The sequence below is a fragment of the Gadus chalcogrammus genome, chromosome 6, assembly GCF_026213295.1.
Source record: "Gadus chalcogrammus isolate NIFS_2021 chromosome 6, NIFS_Gcha_1.0, whole genome shotgun sequence".
Taxonomy (NCBI): domain Eukaryota; kingdom Metazoa; phylum Chordata; class Actinopteri; order Gadiformes; family Gadidae; genus Gadus; species Gadus chalcogrammus.
The window spans coordinates 12,228,148-12,243,922 of NC_079417.1; the positions used below are offsets into that span (position 1 = coordinate 12,228,148).

The 15,775-nt window shown below is 44.1% G+C and overlaps 1 protein-coding gene across 1 annotated transcript in view; it reads right to left on the bottom strand.

The window, feature by feature from the left end:
- LOC130384323 (glycerol-3-phosphate acyltransferase 2, mitochondrial-like) overlaps positions 1–15,775 on the bottom strand; it is a 110,502-nt gene that overhangs the window by 7,481 nt on the left and 87,246 nt on the right. The window contains exons 2-10 of the mRNA XM_056592446.1: positions 8,404–8,517; positions 7,183–7,293; positions 6,280–6,353; positions 5,889–5,999; positions 5,340–5,465; positions 4,011–4,110; positions 3,380–3,513; positions 3,134–3,233; positions 316–495 (exon numbers count right to left, since the gene is read on the bottom strand). Coding sequence (XP_056448421.1) covers positions 316–495; positions 3,134–3,233; positions 3,380–3,513; positions 4,011–4,110; positions 5,340–5,465; positions 5,889–5,999; positions 6,280–6,353; positions 7,183–7,293; positions 8,404–8,475 — 1,008 coding nt within the window. The 5' untranslated portion in view covers positions 8,476–8,517. The remainder of the gene's footprint in view (positions 1–315; positions 496–3,133; positions 3,234–3,379; positions 3,514–4,010; positions 4,111–5,339; positions 5,466–5,888; positions 6,000–6,279; positions 6,354–7,182; positions 7,294–8,403; positions 8,518–15,775) is intronic.

A 15,775-nucleotide genomic window follows, 5' to 3' on the forward strand; every position in this document is an offset into this window, starting at 1 on the left:
TGTCTTTTTTCATCAATGTGTATGCACGTTTATTTTGGTTTACGCATGCGTGTGTGTGTGTGTGTGATGTGCGTGCATTCATGGGTGTCTGTTTCCATCTAAATGCAACTGAGTTTGTTTATGTCTACGCATTTGGTAGTTTGTGTGTGTGTGTATTGATGGGTGTCAGTTCTGTGCCTGTCCATATGAATGTGAGCATGTTTGCTTCCACATCTGTGCATGCATGCATGTGCCTTCATGGGTGCGTGGGGGACGTCTGTGTGTGTGTGTATGCATGTGTTTGTACGCATGTTTGTGTCCTTTATTGAAACACACCGGTGTGCCTGTGTTTGGGATGCTGTCGTAGGAGATGCCCACGGGGACCAGGCTGACATCAGGCACCACTCCCTCTTTGATGATCTGCCTGATGCGCGCCAGCCACTGGCCACCGCGTCCGGTCTCCCTGCACACGCTGACACTTAATGCCTGGCCCTCGCAGAGCAGCTCACGCAGCAGCTAGAGAAAGAGGGAGGGAGGGAGGGAGCGGTTGAGTGACAGTGAGAGAACATATTTAAAGTCTCAGTGGAGCCAAAGAAAATTCCTTTTGGTTTTTTCAACTCTTTGTATTTTTTTCCTATGATCTTCAACATAGAAAGATATGCTATTTCACGCTGTGGCTAAGATAATACCGTAGTTGAATTTGCCAAAAAATGTGTCCCATGTTTCTGCGAGTCTCCGCCAATTGGTTTTGAACATTCTTTGGTGTTGTTGCCGAGAGGCTAAGTCCATGATGGGTGCGGAACTCTGCTTGGGCAGCGGTTAATGTTGACGACTGTCCAAGAGAGGTTCAGCTTCTCGGATACTTGAAGTATTACAGCACAGAGTGCATTTTATATACAACCTTGTTCGTTATTACGCTCATACTCAACAACATTACTAGCTTAAATAAACCCTCGACAAATTTCAACAATATAACCATATTATAATATAACATCCCCTGTCTCCTTCCTAGAACTCTCAGGGCAAAAACATTACTAAAAGGTTTAGTGTTCACATTGGGGGTTCATGAACACTTAAACCTAATAATTTGAATGGTTTGTCTTCCAAACCATTCAAAAATTGGAAATTGGAATATTACATGCTGCTATTGTACGTGTGGTTTTGATTTGTTTCATGATTACCTCTCTTTGTTTTGTTTATTCGCCAACTGATTTGGCATTGCAGGCGCATTATTTCACTGCCAATTAGGCTACTCGAACTGAATTGAATAACCAGAGGGTGCGGCGACAGAGAGGGGAATGGAGGACCACAATGGAAAAGATAAAGGCTTAAAAGTTGTGGGAGTATGGGAGCACGTAATTAACTTAAAGAGCCTTTGTGCATTTGAAAAATAAAAGCCAGTAAATACAGGCCAGCACTGCAGTAGAGAACAAAACACAAGCATAAATAGAAGCGGCTCTATGTGGGGAAGGAGGGGGGTGTTGGGACAACGGTGCTCAGAAACAAGTGGCAAGGCCAAGTCCAAACAGAACAGAGCTGAAACTCAGACAATCCCCAGGATAGATGTTACTGCCTCAAGTGCGCACTCCTTCGGATGGAAGGAGGGGAATTCAATTTGTATTGAACGGCAGCTGAGCAAGCCTACACTCAATCAGCAATAAAGGTCTATTAACATTGAAATACAGCCAACCAGCACCCTGCCTTCCCCGTCGCATCCAATATGCTAACTCACATAAATGGTCGATGTAAGGAAATCCTGTGTCCCAGCCTCGCACATAAACAACCTGCTCGTGCTCCATTGTGGCTAGGTCTTTTATACTAATGTCAGCATGAGCTATTTTATGGTGCCATATAGGACAACATTGATCTGATTAAATGCGGTAACTTCTCCAAAAGAAAAGCACTTAATTTGGCAGATAGATGTGTAGGGGAGGGAGCTCTCCACCCGGATCCAAAAGGCGCATGGCGTCTTTGCGCGAAACGTGGGAACAAAATGATGCCCGTGATTAACGGGAGAGTGGATGTCGCCGAGCACAGAACCGAAACGTTGACGAAATGGGATGAATAGCTGAAGGACGGGCAGAACCCATTCACCATCTACCTCTCCCTCTCTCTCACACACACACTTTTCCCCCTCTCATCTTTCCCTTGCTCCTTCCAGGCCACTCGACGACTGGGCCTATAACAAAACTCCTGACGGTTGGTAATTTGTGGGAGAGAGATGGTGAGGGCGTCAGCGGAAGATGAGGCTGGGGAAAAGGGACAAGAGTAATACGGTTGCATTTTGATGAAGGAGCAGCCTGTGAAAATGCTATTCTAATAGTGGTATTGGGAGGGCTCGGAGCGCGTGTCTGTGTGTGTGTGTGTGTGTGTGTGTGTGTGTGTGTGTGTGTGTGTGTGTGTGTGTGTGTGTGTGTGTGTGTGTGTGTGTGTGTGTGTGTGTGTGTGTGTGTGTGTGTGTGTGTGTGTGGAGCTGCCACCGATTAGACTGCACATGTCGTGTTTTTCTGACAGCATGCTTGTGGCGTGGAAACCAGAAGGTGGGTGGTACTGAAACATTCTACCAGGGGAATCAGGCAAATCCTAATGAATCAGAATTAACGAGGGGAATGTATAATTTATGTAAAATGGAACTCAATGATGATGAAATTAGTGAGTTATAATGAGACAGACAAATGAAATGTGGGAGATGGAATCAACTGCCCCCACACACTGCCAATCCGTAAGAATACTTCTACCTTCTTGGATCACTTCCATTATTTTATTTGGGGGAAATCAAAGACTGGATATTGCATTAGGTCTACTTTCACGTTCGATGATTCGTCAAAATGCATCATTGGTGTTTTTGGTTTTCAGGGTAATAGTGAATTTTTTTTTTTTTTTTTGGTTTGCTTGTTTTCCTGTGAACTAATAGAATATAAGCAGACACAGACTGCTTCTCCCCTGTGTGCTAGCCAATCACACAGTAACACAAAATAGAAAATACAACAACCAACCATGTAAAACCAAGCTTTGTCCCCTCATAAATTTATCAACACAATATCTAGAAGATACTGATCATGATAAGGATCGATATGAGGTGAGAGTGAGCGAGAGGAGTGAGTCGTTAGAATCTATCATTATTATCCATTGGAGTTTGTACCCAGTTACTCACAGCTGTCATGGTTGGAGAGTACAAATCGTCCAACTCAGCATCGTCTTCAGTCGGCACATTAGGAGGTAGGAAGACCACGCCCACTTTCTGTAGGATTGACCTATGAGGGGGTTCGGAAAGAACAGCTGACTGCAGGGTAAGAACTCGACTTCTGTTGGATTTCTTTGTCTGTGTGTGGGTGAGGGGTGGCTTGGTGTAGTGTGGGGTTGTGTGTGTGGTCAGTGATTGTGTGGGTGTTCTTTTTACCGGAGCCAGGAGCAGTTCATCTGCTGGGGACAGAAGGTGTAAGGGACTTTAAGGTTTTGAGTGAAGAGCAGCAGGGGAATCAGGACGAAGTCAAGGCTGCTCTGACGCATAAACACGTACACCAACGGGGAGCCCTGAGTTAAGGAGGAAAAAAACGTGAAACGGTCCAAAAGTTAAAAGAGCCTGATGTTGTTTATCTGACCTTTGCCATGGAAATTATCCCCGTCGGTCAGAATATTATTAGGATACTTGCGTCTTCTTTGGGTGCAAAATCCAGATACTATCATACAAAGTAAGGATTTACATGCATTTTTTTTATATTAGATTATTATATATGACTATAATATGATATGATGATCAAAAAGATGCTCTCTCAATCAATCTGAAAAATCGCAAGAACCAAAATCTCTGGGCCAGGTGCATCTTGGGGCTTCTCTGGCCCTTTAGAAACCCTTAATTTCTTGACGTCCACAGCAGAGAGTACTTGGTGATTACAGGCCTAATGACAAACACCGGTTTCATTAAATGGAGAGGAATAAAACTCATCATCCCACCAACTTTACCGACGACATTAGTCTGAGGAAAGCTGCATTACTTGCCGTAATCAAGTGTGTGTGTGTTGGATGTGCACCTGTTGTGACGCCCGGTGAAGCGCGGCCACATGGTTGAGGTTGACCTGGATGCTGCTGAACACCGATCCAAGGGTCTTCAGGCACAGCCAGCACCCAAAACTAAGCAGGAAATGAGGAGTCACTGAATGGCTGGTGGATAAGAAAGGGTCCATGAATAGACACTGAGTCATTTAAAAGCAATGATGATATTAATCTAAGATGGTGTCCCAACACCCTGGCTGGGTTTGGAAAGAGTACGGCAAACAAAAGGATGAGAGTCAGAGAGCGATGTTAATGAGATTCACAGATGACACCGATTAAAGTGGAGAATGGAATAAATAAATCAATATGGAGATTTCAATCAAGGAACACAATAGCAATAAAAATACTACGGGGAGAAGTGCTGTGAGATTGACACAAGATAAGAACTGGAAAGATGGAAGACAAGCCAATACTTAGAGCAGGCTTTTTGTTTGGATGTATTTTTAATTTATTTATAATCCACTGTCTAACCCTGTCTCTTAGAATGGCCCCTTTATATCTCCATAGGGAGCAGGTCGTCTTCCTTGGGGCCCGCCATGTTGCTGCAACATGGACGTTCAGTGGCCCAGAATGGACAAACAACCTATAGATTTACCGACTTAAAATCAAAATGCAATTTGTAAATCGAATGAAGGAACCCCATCACTTGACACTTGGCCACATGATGCTGTCGTAGACGATGACGTCAATTGGCATTCTTTTATCAGAAAGGGGAGGGCTTAGGGGTGGGGGCGTTCAATTGGTTGTAATCTGCAGCCTCACCGCTAGATGCCACTAAATCCTACACACTGCACCGATAAAGACTGGTTGGTTCCCTTCTCACTGCGCCATGACGAAAAACATTTAGCTGTCGCTTACGCAGAACACATGCCAGAACAATTCCACATTCATTTGAAATGACACAGAGAAAACACAACTGGAGAACAGACATGTGCACAGCTGTCTAATGTAGTGTACATGGGGTCCAGTATGTTGGCCCTATGCATATCCCGATGGTTACGTTAGGTCTTAATTATACTGTGCTGATTGGGATAATTGAAATGGCTACTGCATAGGCCAATCGGCTAATTTGGACCATTTCTGTTTTACTTGTGTTCATATGTTGTATTTATCATATGATGCATGGTTTCTACGTATTTAATATCAGTGTTCTCATACTTGTATGACTATTCATGTAAGAAATGCATTTATCAACACACACACACACACACACACACACACACACACACACACACACACACACACACACACACACACACACACACACACACACACACACACACACACACACACACACACACACCCACCGTAGAAAGCCGGGGGAGATGCAGGTGTTGATGAGGGAGGAGAGGTAGGGGGGTAGGCGGCTGCTCTCCCCCTGGTGGCCCGGCCCTGGAGGGGCTGCGTGTTCCTCACAGAGAGCCTCTTGCACTCTGAGACGAGGAGTCACAGGACAGAGGGGTTATCCCGGAACAAAGGCCACCTTTGTGCAGCACATAGACAAACATTAACACCCACCTTCCAGTAAGACAACAACATCCTTTAAATAAGGAGGTTACATAAAGGTCAAACTCAATTACGTCGCGGGAGAGGAGAACAACAGATACTAACTGAATACCCACTGACACAGATCGGGTCTGACGACGTACCAAAATCATCCTCTTCCCCGTGTATCCACCCCTGTGCAGAGCCGATGTTGCCTTTATTTTCTATATCTGTCTCCATCTCTTATCATCCTCCCCTTTTCTCCCTTCTCATACTCTCTCTCCAGACAGCCAGGAACGCATTTCATTTTCTCTGCCTCCGCCTATCTCTTGTTTGCTCTTCTCTGGCATCTCTTTCCCCATCTGCGGTACCTGATGCTCTGACGGACTCGATCGAGCCTATCTCCGGCTGGACTCGGGGAGACACTGCACCCAGACACAAACAGGACACAGCAAACTCTGCGGACCAGCCATCCGCGGTACCTTTGGTTTACAAAAGCACAGGCATTTTAGGAAACGTAGATGGGTGTAGAACAGGTACTTTAATCGTCCAAGAGGAGAAATTAAGGTTATTCGTAAATCTTATCGCATCGTAAAATACAATAGTTATAAAAAGTAACAATGGAATAAAATAAAACATTTTAATACAAGTAAGCTGAACTAAAATGTAGACCACAGCTAAACCAAAAAGTATCAAAAATGTCTAAAAAGTGGGTTCACAGACTAACAGGCTGTATAGATTTTCATGTAAACTAAACTCCACCTGATTTGTGTCTCATCAACAGCCAGGACATTCTGGAAACCAAGAGAGGCAGTCTTCTGTCCTAGTGTCTTGCCCTAAGCCATTGACCAGGGAAGATGAATGCGGAGGACAAACACACAGACGTGACTGTCTGACTAAGGCAGTGATGCAACCCATACCAAACGCAGTGGAAAATAAACCCCCTATATCACGTTAAAGAAACTTCTTGAGAACATCAAGAGTCCCCTGAAGGAGGGCATAACAACAAGGCAATCTATTGAGGTGCCCATGGGTTTACTGTATTCACTCTGTGCGTCAGGTCAGTGGCCTCTAAGGTCATCTTCTATCACCAACTTGTTTAACTTGTTGTTGTTTAATGGATCATGTGACTGGTGAGGCTCTTCAGGAGGGGACATTGTGAGCATGGAGAAAAACAACCATCAATATCCTGCCTCTTTTTCATTTCGACCTTACTCATCTCTCCCTCGGTCGCGACTGAAACTCCCTTCTGTGAAACGACATGACCCGAGCGCAGCAGGCATGTTTTCTGAAGGCTTAAACAAAGGCTGCTGTTTGCACACATCTCAAATGTTAACAAGGACTATTTTTTGAAGTTCTTCGCTTCGAACAAACCCTTGGCGGAGCAAGGAGGGAGACGCGGAATACACAAACAAACAGACTGATACAGAGCAGAGAGCGGGGGCGGCAGAGCCTTTTACTGGGAATGATGGACGGAAGATCATTACGTCCCAATCTCCTACCGCAGCGGTGGGGGTCACAACGACCAACTTTGATTTAGCCAATCGATCACACACGTAGAAAACACATCAACATTGTTTGCTTGCATGTGCTCAGATATTAACTCCTCATCCCCCCCCCACTCTCTCTCCCTCTCTGTCTGCTTTGCATAAGATGCTTGCTCACCAGACTGTCTGGGGTGCACTGATGGCAGCACTGGCCCACGGTGGGTCTGAACTTGCCCAGGTAGGGAGTGACAATCTTCAGCCTCTCCTTGACCTTCACTCCCCAGGAAGACTAACAGGCAGGAGAAACAAAACAGTACACACACTGTCAGACACAAAAAGGGGTTAGCGCCGCAACTACACAGAGTGTCTGGGTTGGAAGTTCTCCAGTGAGCAATGAATCCCTCCGGCTGCCAAGTCAGTCCACAGCGAATGTAAATATGATCCTGAAAAACTATAATTTAAAATAGTGCCGTCAGTGAGCTCACTGTGCTGTCTTTTTGTGCGCATGTGTTAGGCTTGAAGAAGTGATATTACTCTACCTATGCTTGACATGGAGGTGTTGCATTTGGATGCCAGATTGATTATCATAGCTAGGTCTGAATTAGGCTCATGAATCTCCTCACATCAGCGACAGTTTACTTCACAGTTGAATGGGAATGATTAATAACGCGTAACAAGAGTGGTTAAATGAAATACCATACATGACTAACAAAAGGTAAATTTCAACAAACATTACCATAAAAACAAGGCTAGAGTTTGATCATCGATAATTTCTGTCAGAGCTGAGCAAGTTGATCACACACACCCATACGTTTAACTGAAAGGTTTTCAGATTATCTGAGGAATAGGCCTTAACCATTAATCCACATCAACGTAAATCAATTGATTCAACTCGATTAACGTTTCAATCCACAAGCAGCCCATTGATATTCACCGGGGTTGTTACTGTGAGCAAATGTTTTTCTGCAATATCAAATCAAGGGAAAATCTCAGCATACTTGGGTGCCTGGGCTGTATCTTAACCTTTTGCGGCACTATAAAGGCATACCTCTAGCCTCTTGTCTTTCACGTCGTGAAAGACATGTATATATCGACATAAGCTAAAACAAATGATTACAGTCAGAGCAACATGGTGCAACCAACTTTGTCCATTGACTCAGTCAGTTAAGTGATCGGGAGCACGGGGGGCGAGTGCTTCAGTGCCTTTGGACGAGGATAGCGGCGAGGCGTAGCGAGCCCGGCGCACATCCACAGGACTAGAATAAAGATCACTGTGATGTTGATTATACTCTAGCGGGAGATACAAGGTAACACTGTGTGCTGAATGAGGAGGTAGGCGTTGGGACAGAGAGGACCGTGTAGGAGGCTGTCGTTTTGTTATTTTTTTTCCCCGTCTTACCGCAGGTTTGTTTTGGAGAGCCGGAGAAAGGAACACCTCATCGTTGAGGTGGGCGTCCGCGTCCAGCACCATCCTGGGCTGCTCTTCACAGGTCTGCCTCTCTCACTGGCCTACCTACAACGTACGGAAACAACCGGAAGCTTGAGGATACTGTAAAGGGGCAATCCCCCCCCACCCACCCCTGATGTTTGACAGCAGTTCCATGCGTGTAAGTGCAGCTGTATGCAATGCGTGAGTGTGTGGGTTTATGTATTTTTTAACTCAGGGTTATGACACCAATTTCAGAGAGTGGGCTTGAGCCCTCCCAATTAAAGTAAACACAAACACACACACACACACACACACACACACACACACACACACACACACACACACACACACACACACACACACACACACACACACACACACACACACACTTTGTGTGTTTGCTCTTAAAGACAGCCGTGGTGCTTTAAAGCGGAGGTAGCATGAATTGATACATTAGCTACAATTGCACCTTATTGCTCACCACCGTAGGTTCTCACCCTCTTCCCTTTGGTCGCACATCTTCTCTCTTTTATTATCAAATCCCGCCTATCCCCTTTAGACTCATTCAGTTAATCTACAGACACGTTACCTTACCTAATACACTAGCTTGCCAATCCCTTTGTCTCAAAAGATTATTGGATTTGAGTGTGTGCGTGCGTGTGTATGCATGTGGGGAGGGATAGAGTTACGAATACCTTAGGGGTTATTCCATCCAAAGTAAATCGGGGGAAACATTTAATTATTCAAGTAGGGGACCGAGTTGTCGACTCAAGACCACTTTGGTGAGTGTTGCGCCCATGCCTCATTTCACAGCTACAGAAACACTGGGCTGAAGCGACACGCTGCACGGCAAAACACATCTAACCCATCCGTGCCATCCACCCAGGCACCTAAAGAGTAAAGAGTTAGCTATTAATACCCAGCGGATCTCACAAGGTCTCGCCTCTTTCAGGTGTATCACATGCATCCAATGTGTTATCAAAACGTTATGTGATGCATCACGTGACATAGGGTAGGAATGGGCGAGGGACTAGTGCTGGGCAATAATCATGTATTATTGTTTATTGTCTGAAATTAAGGTATCGACTTATAGTGATACCCAAATATATTGTCAAAAAGTATTGGATAAGATATGGTGCCAATTAACAAAATATCAGGTGATAACGTACAAGAGAGGTTAAAGGTTAGTTTAATAAATCCTTATCAAACTCAATGTAATGATGACCTTCGTTAGACTGCTTAGATTGATATTTGGAATTCACAAGAGTATTGTTATATTTATCGACATTGTGTGCAGTTCCCCATGATGATTGTGATGTATTCCCATATTGCCCAGCCCTATGAGAGACTAGACATATAGAGTTGTCTTGTCAATCAGGTTCAACCCTGAAGGAGATGGAGCTTATTCTGTCGTCTGTAATAGGTTATGTTTCCTGCCCGGTGTTAGATTGTTTTTTCAATCAAACACCGGGCAGGTGTTGATGTTTATTGTTTAGTGCTGCATGCTGCCCGGGACTCTCTAGTAAATATATTTGTTCCACTAAAGGTTAAGTACAAACAAATAAGTCACTCGGCAGAACCATTCCAAAGTGTCACCTTTTTCATTCCGCCTAGCTTTAGCATTTAAGTCATCCGATTTTCTGGTTGGATGGTGAAGGCATCCCCCGACCCCACCCCCAAACTCTACACCACCGTACACCCGCCTGCCCTGGCCTACTAACGGGGCTAATTCAAATCCTACAATTCCCTATAGGGACGCGTTCTGTTTCGACTGGCTTGGGTTCCCACAATCATTACCGACTCCAGTGGGGTCACAGTCATCGATTAGAGGCTCCCTGGGCTGCGTGGAGCCTGGCAGCAGCAAAGGGTGACGGGGAAGGTAAGGGAAGCCAAATGGGAGGTAAAGGCTGGTAATTAGAAGCTTAAAAGGATTGGGAATCAGCACCTATGCAGGAAACGCCCTGACGGGGGTTTATGTAAGCGGCCCCACCGGGAACAGCACATCACGTAGAAAAGGCTGAAGATGGCTCATACAGCGTATGTAGGCCAGGACTCAAATGCCAAAATTGTAATCGCACACTATACACACACTTTGCATAACAGGTCCCCTCCCACACAGACACACGCCCCTCTAGAGAGTGAATTCAAGTCAATGTCTGTGGTTCAAGGATGGGCCCCTGTGCTGCTTGCAAGTCCCCAGTAAATAACTTATTAATCAAAAGTCTTTAATTACGATGCCAGATCATATCAATGTGTTATATGGGACAACCCTACGACAGTACCAGCATCTGTTGTGATTAGGAACCGCCAAGTCAAATTAAACCCAAGTCAACTTCACAGCAGCACTTTAATATCTGTTAGAGTGTATGTTTCGATTTCTTTATTGAGGTGCGTGAAAATAAATCCACCTGATGGATCTATAGAGACGTGTGGCTAAGGGAACGCTATACTGATTCGCACACTGCAAACACATACACATTGTGATTCAAAGGCTTGTCTCGCCTACACCCTGAGAGTTCTCCACATCCCCATAGGTCAACTCTTTTTGTGGGTGACCTTTGATTACAACAATAAACATGTCATACATTTTTTTGTGGGGATTTAAAACATTCCTAGTTTGCCACAGCTATAACCATGACAGACGACTTGGAGATGGTAGAAAAGTACGCTCTTGTTGACAACAGAATATATGAATATATTTAATCAACCCAGCATCAAGGTAACAAAATGTTTTCAAAATAGGAAAATATGGCGTTATTTATCAGCCTGAAAGTGTTTACATTGCATCTTTGACATGCAAATGAGAATTCTGAGTGGGCCCGAACTGGGAGCACGCATTGTGCTGAGCACACGCATAGATAAAGCCCAATGGACAGGTGTGATGGTCCGTACTTACAGGAGTACCACAATCACAGCCTTTCTGGGGAATTTTAATCAGGTGATGACGCAGAGGGCCCAATAATGACGCAGTGGGCCTGTCAAACACACACACACACACAATGGAATGACCCAACCTACACTTGTAAACACTGACTCGCACGCATGCAGCCACACCCACACACACACACACACACACACACACACACACACACACACACACACACACACACACACACTATCAGAGCAAAATCTTTGATCTGTTCCCTTATATACTATTATCCCCATCTGTCCTCGACCACATCACTTGTACAAGGCCTGCAGTAGAACAATCCGAGTACAGCCCTGAAAATCCTGGGATTTAGGTAGGTAAGACCACTAGGTTCATATCCACAATCTCCTAGCTTTAAAATCTGTAAGTGATTCCTTTAGCACGAACAGCATGAATTCAACAGTCATTCTCATAAGTCTAATTTAGTAGGCATCACGATCCGCTGGGATTGCTTTTACAATGTCTCTCTATAAAATTATTTTCTCTTTATTCTCACTTTGTTTGATCAACTGTTGGTCCTCTTCCTACACCAACTGAAACCAACAGTCCCTAAGTAGTGGTCCCTAGGAGGAGGTGCGTGGTTCCTCACACCCATAACTTACCATGATTACATGTGTTCACACATTTGCTCACACATTTAGCTTGGTATACGCGGAACAATTGGCACATTGTATGTGTTCCCCTCATGACAGGCAACAGACATGATAGAACCTAATTTCAAAGCACTTTGGTTTGGTTTCACTTTCAACGGAGGTGAGTCCAAAAAGTCTCAGCGCTTTGGAACAGGTGAATACAGATAGTGTTTGGTTTTCTTTTAATAACATGGCATAGTTTGGTTGGTTTTTGCCTGTAACTGCCTCTTTAACAAACCTAGTGTTTAGCCTAGACCTGTATGAGCCTTAGGCCAGAATAAATGTGAATAAATGTTCTATGATTAATACTTCATATGTCCACTTTGACCGCATCATCAAAGCTATGATTGTGAATGTCTTATTACTTGGAGTGTGCGTTAAATAATTTGCGTTCAGAGTGTCAAGGCCTCCGTGTCAGAGCATCAATGACCGAAGTGCTACTGACAAAGCAATCCACGCATGGCTAGTGGGGCTGAAAATCATTTACAGGCAATATCACCATATAAAACACATCCATAACCATAAGGGTGTAGGCAATAAACTGCAGCACCTCAACCCAGCTGTCAGACATGCTGTTTGGTTACTTTTGAGTACATTTCAACCGATCTTCTCACAAAAAAGCCATTAAAAGCATAATCCTGGCACAGCTTGATTCCAAGAGAAGTCACAAGGTATGGCATATCGGAGCAACACACTATGCCTATGATTTAGGGCTTTGACTCCGAACCTCGTTATTCGAATATAATTTGAATATCAAAAAATAAATCAAAATTCGAACGAATATTAGGCAGCCCTTAATATTCGAACCTGTTATGGGCAGGCCAAGAGGGAGAGACGTCGGAGAACCCGACGCAGTCTATTCATATTATTGTTCTGACCACGGAAGAGGCAGTCAATGAAGTATTGATTAGACAGCGATTAATTAGAAACCTAATTACCGTTGGAACACGAAGACCGGTAACCATAGCAACGCGGTAAACAAATCTTGCGAAGCCCAATCCAGGTCTTACTGAAGGCATTTTATGGTCAAAATATTTGTAATAAATATTCGAATATATTCGAATATTAATATTAATAAACAAACAAACTTCGAATATGATTTTTGGGCAAAAGTCAAAGCCCTAATATGAATTTTCAGTGGAGAGTGGTAGGGACTTTCTCCAGTTGTGCAATGCAGTCTTGTATCATTGGCTATTTGTATCGATAGGCTTGTTTGACAGGATGTCTCTGATGCGGCCTGACATAGTTAGCCCCAGGCTGTAGCTAACCTTCTGCCTAAACCATTGTCTCAGAGGCTGCTGCTAACCTTCTGCTGGCACCATTGTCTCAAGAGAGAGCATCGGGACAGAGGAGAACATAAGGTTATTCAAAGAGATAGACCAAGATAGTGCGTGTGTGTGTGTGTGTGTGTGTGTGTGTGTGTGTGTGTGTGTGTGTGTGTGTGTGTGTGTGTGTGTGTGTGTGTGTGTGTGTGTGTGTGTGTTTTGTGTCTGGGGAAGGGTGAGCAAGAGGTATGCAAGCAAGAACAAATATAAACTAGAACTGCAAGCAGTTATCCAGGGGTCCAAGCGATGTGCATTTCGCCGGCACAACGCAAAGCATGTATTCAAAACGCTACCGGTGAACCTGTGGATATAAAGATTTTGACTGCGAGAGGTTCGGTGTGTGAGTTATAGCCCCAAACGCGTTTTTCCTTGGTATAGCGCCACCTAGGGACCGGCATGTCTGGAGTTTGTCGTCTGCGTAGACCTCACGGACCTGGATCTAGTCATGCTATTGGCGTGTCTGCACCATTTACGGTTTGGGCTGTGGTACCACTTTTAGGGGGGTTAGAATAATAAGAACAATCCTTACAAAAACAATAGGGATCCAACCTGTTGGCTTGGAGCCCTAAAAATGGCAACTGGAGACCAATAGTAAAATGCAATGTTGCTGGCGTTGAATTCAGTTAGGTTGAGTTCAGAATCAAACGTGCACATAAAATAATGAGAATCCCAGTATGAATAATTGAATGGATGAACAATTTACCTGGGGTGTTTCCCAATTCAAAATCAGAAACTTCAACTCTGGCTCCCTGAAGTTGTTTTGCCGGACAGCAATGATGTTTTATTAAATACCGCGGAATACATATTCACCTGAGCGCCCAGGCCTGGGTGTAATGGTTTGAAAGTAAAATTACCGAGAGGCCGGATATTATTGTGCAGATTTTGCACTTTGAAATCGGGTCCCATGCAGAAGCACGCATGCATAAAATAAGCAATTAAACACACGGCATTCAGGACCTTGTACACAGCAAACAAACCATGTATTTAACCTAAGGTAACAGTATTGGCAATACAGAATAGACCATTCAACATCAACATCCGAAAAGAGGAAACATAAAATGTAAACATGATCTACTTTGGCTCATTGAACCATTTCAAACATGATGGTTCTCTCAATTTGGCATTGATACTAAACAAATAGTTTGTATGATCACTACTGAACCACTGGGCCACAACACACTGGGCCAATATTACACTATTTACGTAATATTTCAATTCGTACAGTAAACAAACGTCTGAATTCATCTTCCACCGAGGGCCAGGTCTGATGCGTCGTGATACTAACAGGCTGTGCATCACGTGAATACCAAACGTGTGTGCTCCAATTTATGATCCAATTCTGAGCATGACAGACTACCGAGCCTAAACAGCATTTATGGGCCTCAGCTTGAATGCAGCTGAGGTGGTAGGAGCAGCTCAGAATAAATGCTATAGAAGCTGTTGGCTGAATCATATACTCTTAATAACCAGACTCTTACCTAAGCCCACTACACCATTGAAAAAAATGCATTTCCGAGGAGAGGGGCAAATAACTACATAAACAATCGCGCAACATGATGACATAATTATAAAAAAACTGAAATATGCAGAAGAAAAAAGATGCAGGACTGGGATTCGAGCATGGGAAAGACAGACAAAATGTGTATCCGCACCCACATGGGTGTGTGCGCATCCATGTGGGTGTGCATGTAGGATCAGCGCTTTTGTTCGTGTGTGCATGCTGGCTTTGTGTTGGGAAATGAGGAGATTAAAATAACAGCTCGCTGCTCCTCTATCAGAGTTTGGTTGAGACAGTTACTCTTTATGGATCCTTCAGCTTTTACAACATGCTAACAGTAGTAAATGGAAATGGCCCTTTAAAAGTCCCTCACTCAGCAAGTTAAATAATTGGACCCACTACTCCCAACCTTTCACCTCCATTCCGACCCAAAAGGGCACACATAATCTTACATGACCCAGAGCCACAACTCCCCCAACACCTCACCTTCCTTCCCTCTAGTCGCAGACTCACAATCCTCTGATGCATAAGGGCCCGTTTTAGCAAACCATCTGTCCGTTCTGCCATCCCTGCCCGCAATAATCAGGCTGTATGTAGTCAAGTGTTTTGCATTATATGTATAAATCTTTAAATGTGTGGCCACTTATTTTAAGGACAATAAATGACATATTGATGTTTGGGTTGGCATAAGGACAAGCATGTTACACACTTATTTTGTATGTCTGCCCTCTCTCTATGGTCATACCATTCACTGGTGACTCCTTATCACGATATTGGACCCACAAAGTCACAATTGAAGGTTGCTGTGCACGACTCAATCAAAGGAAATCATATTGGTCAACAACAAGTGGTACGTGCTTGATTAGAGGACATGCCTGGATGTAATAGTCCACCACTTCCAGTGGTACAAAGCAAAAAATACCTAGTGGGGCTACTTGCACATGAACACACAAACCAA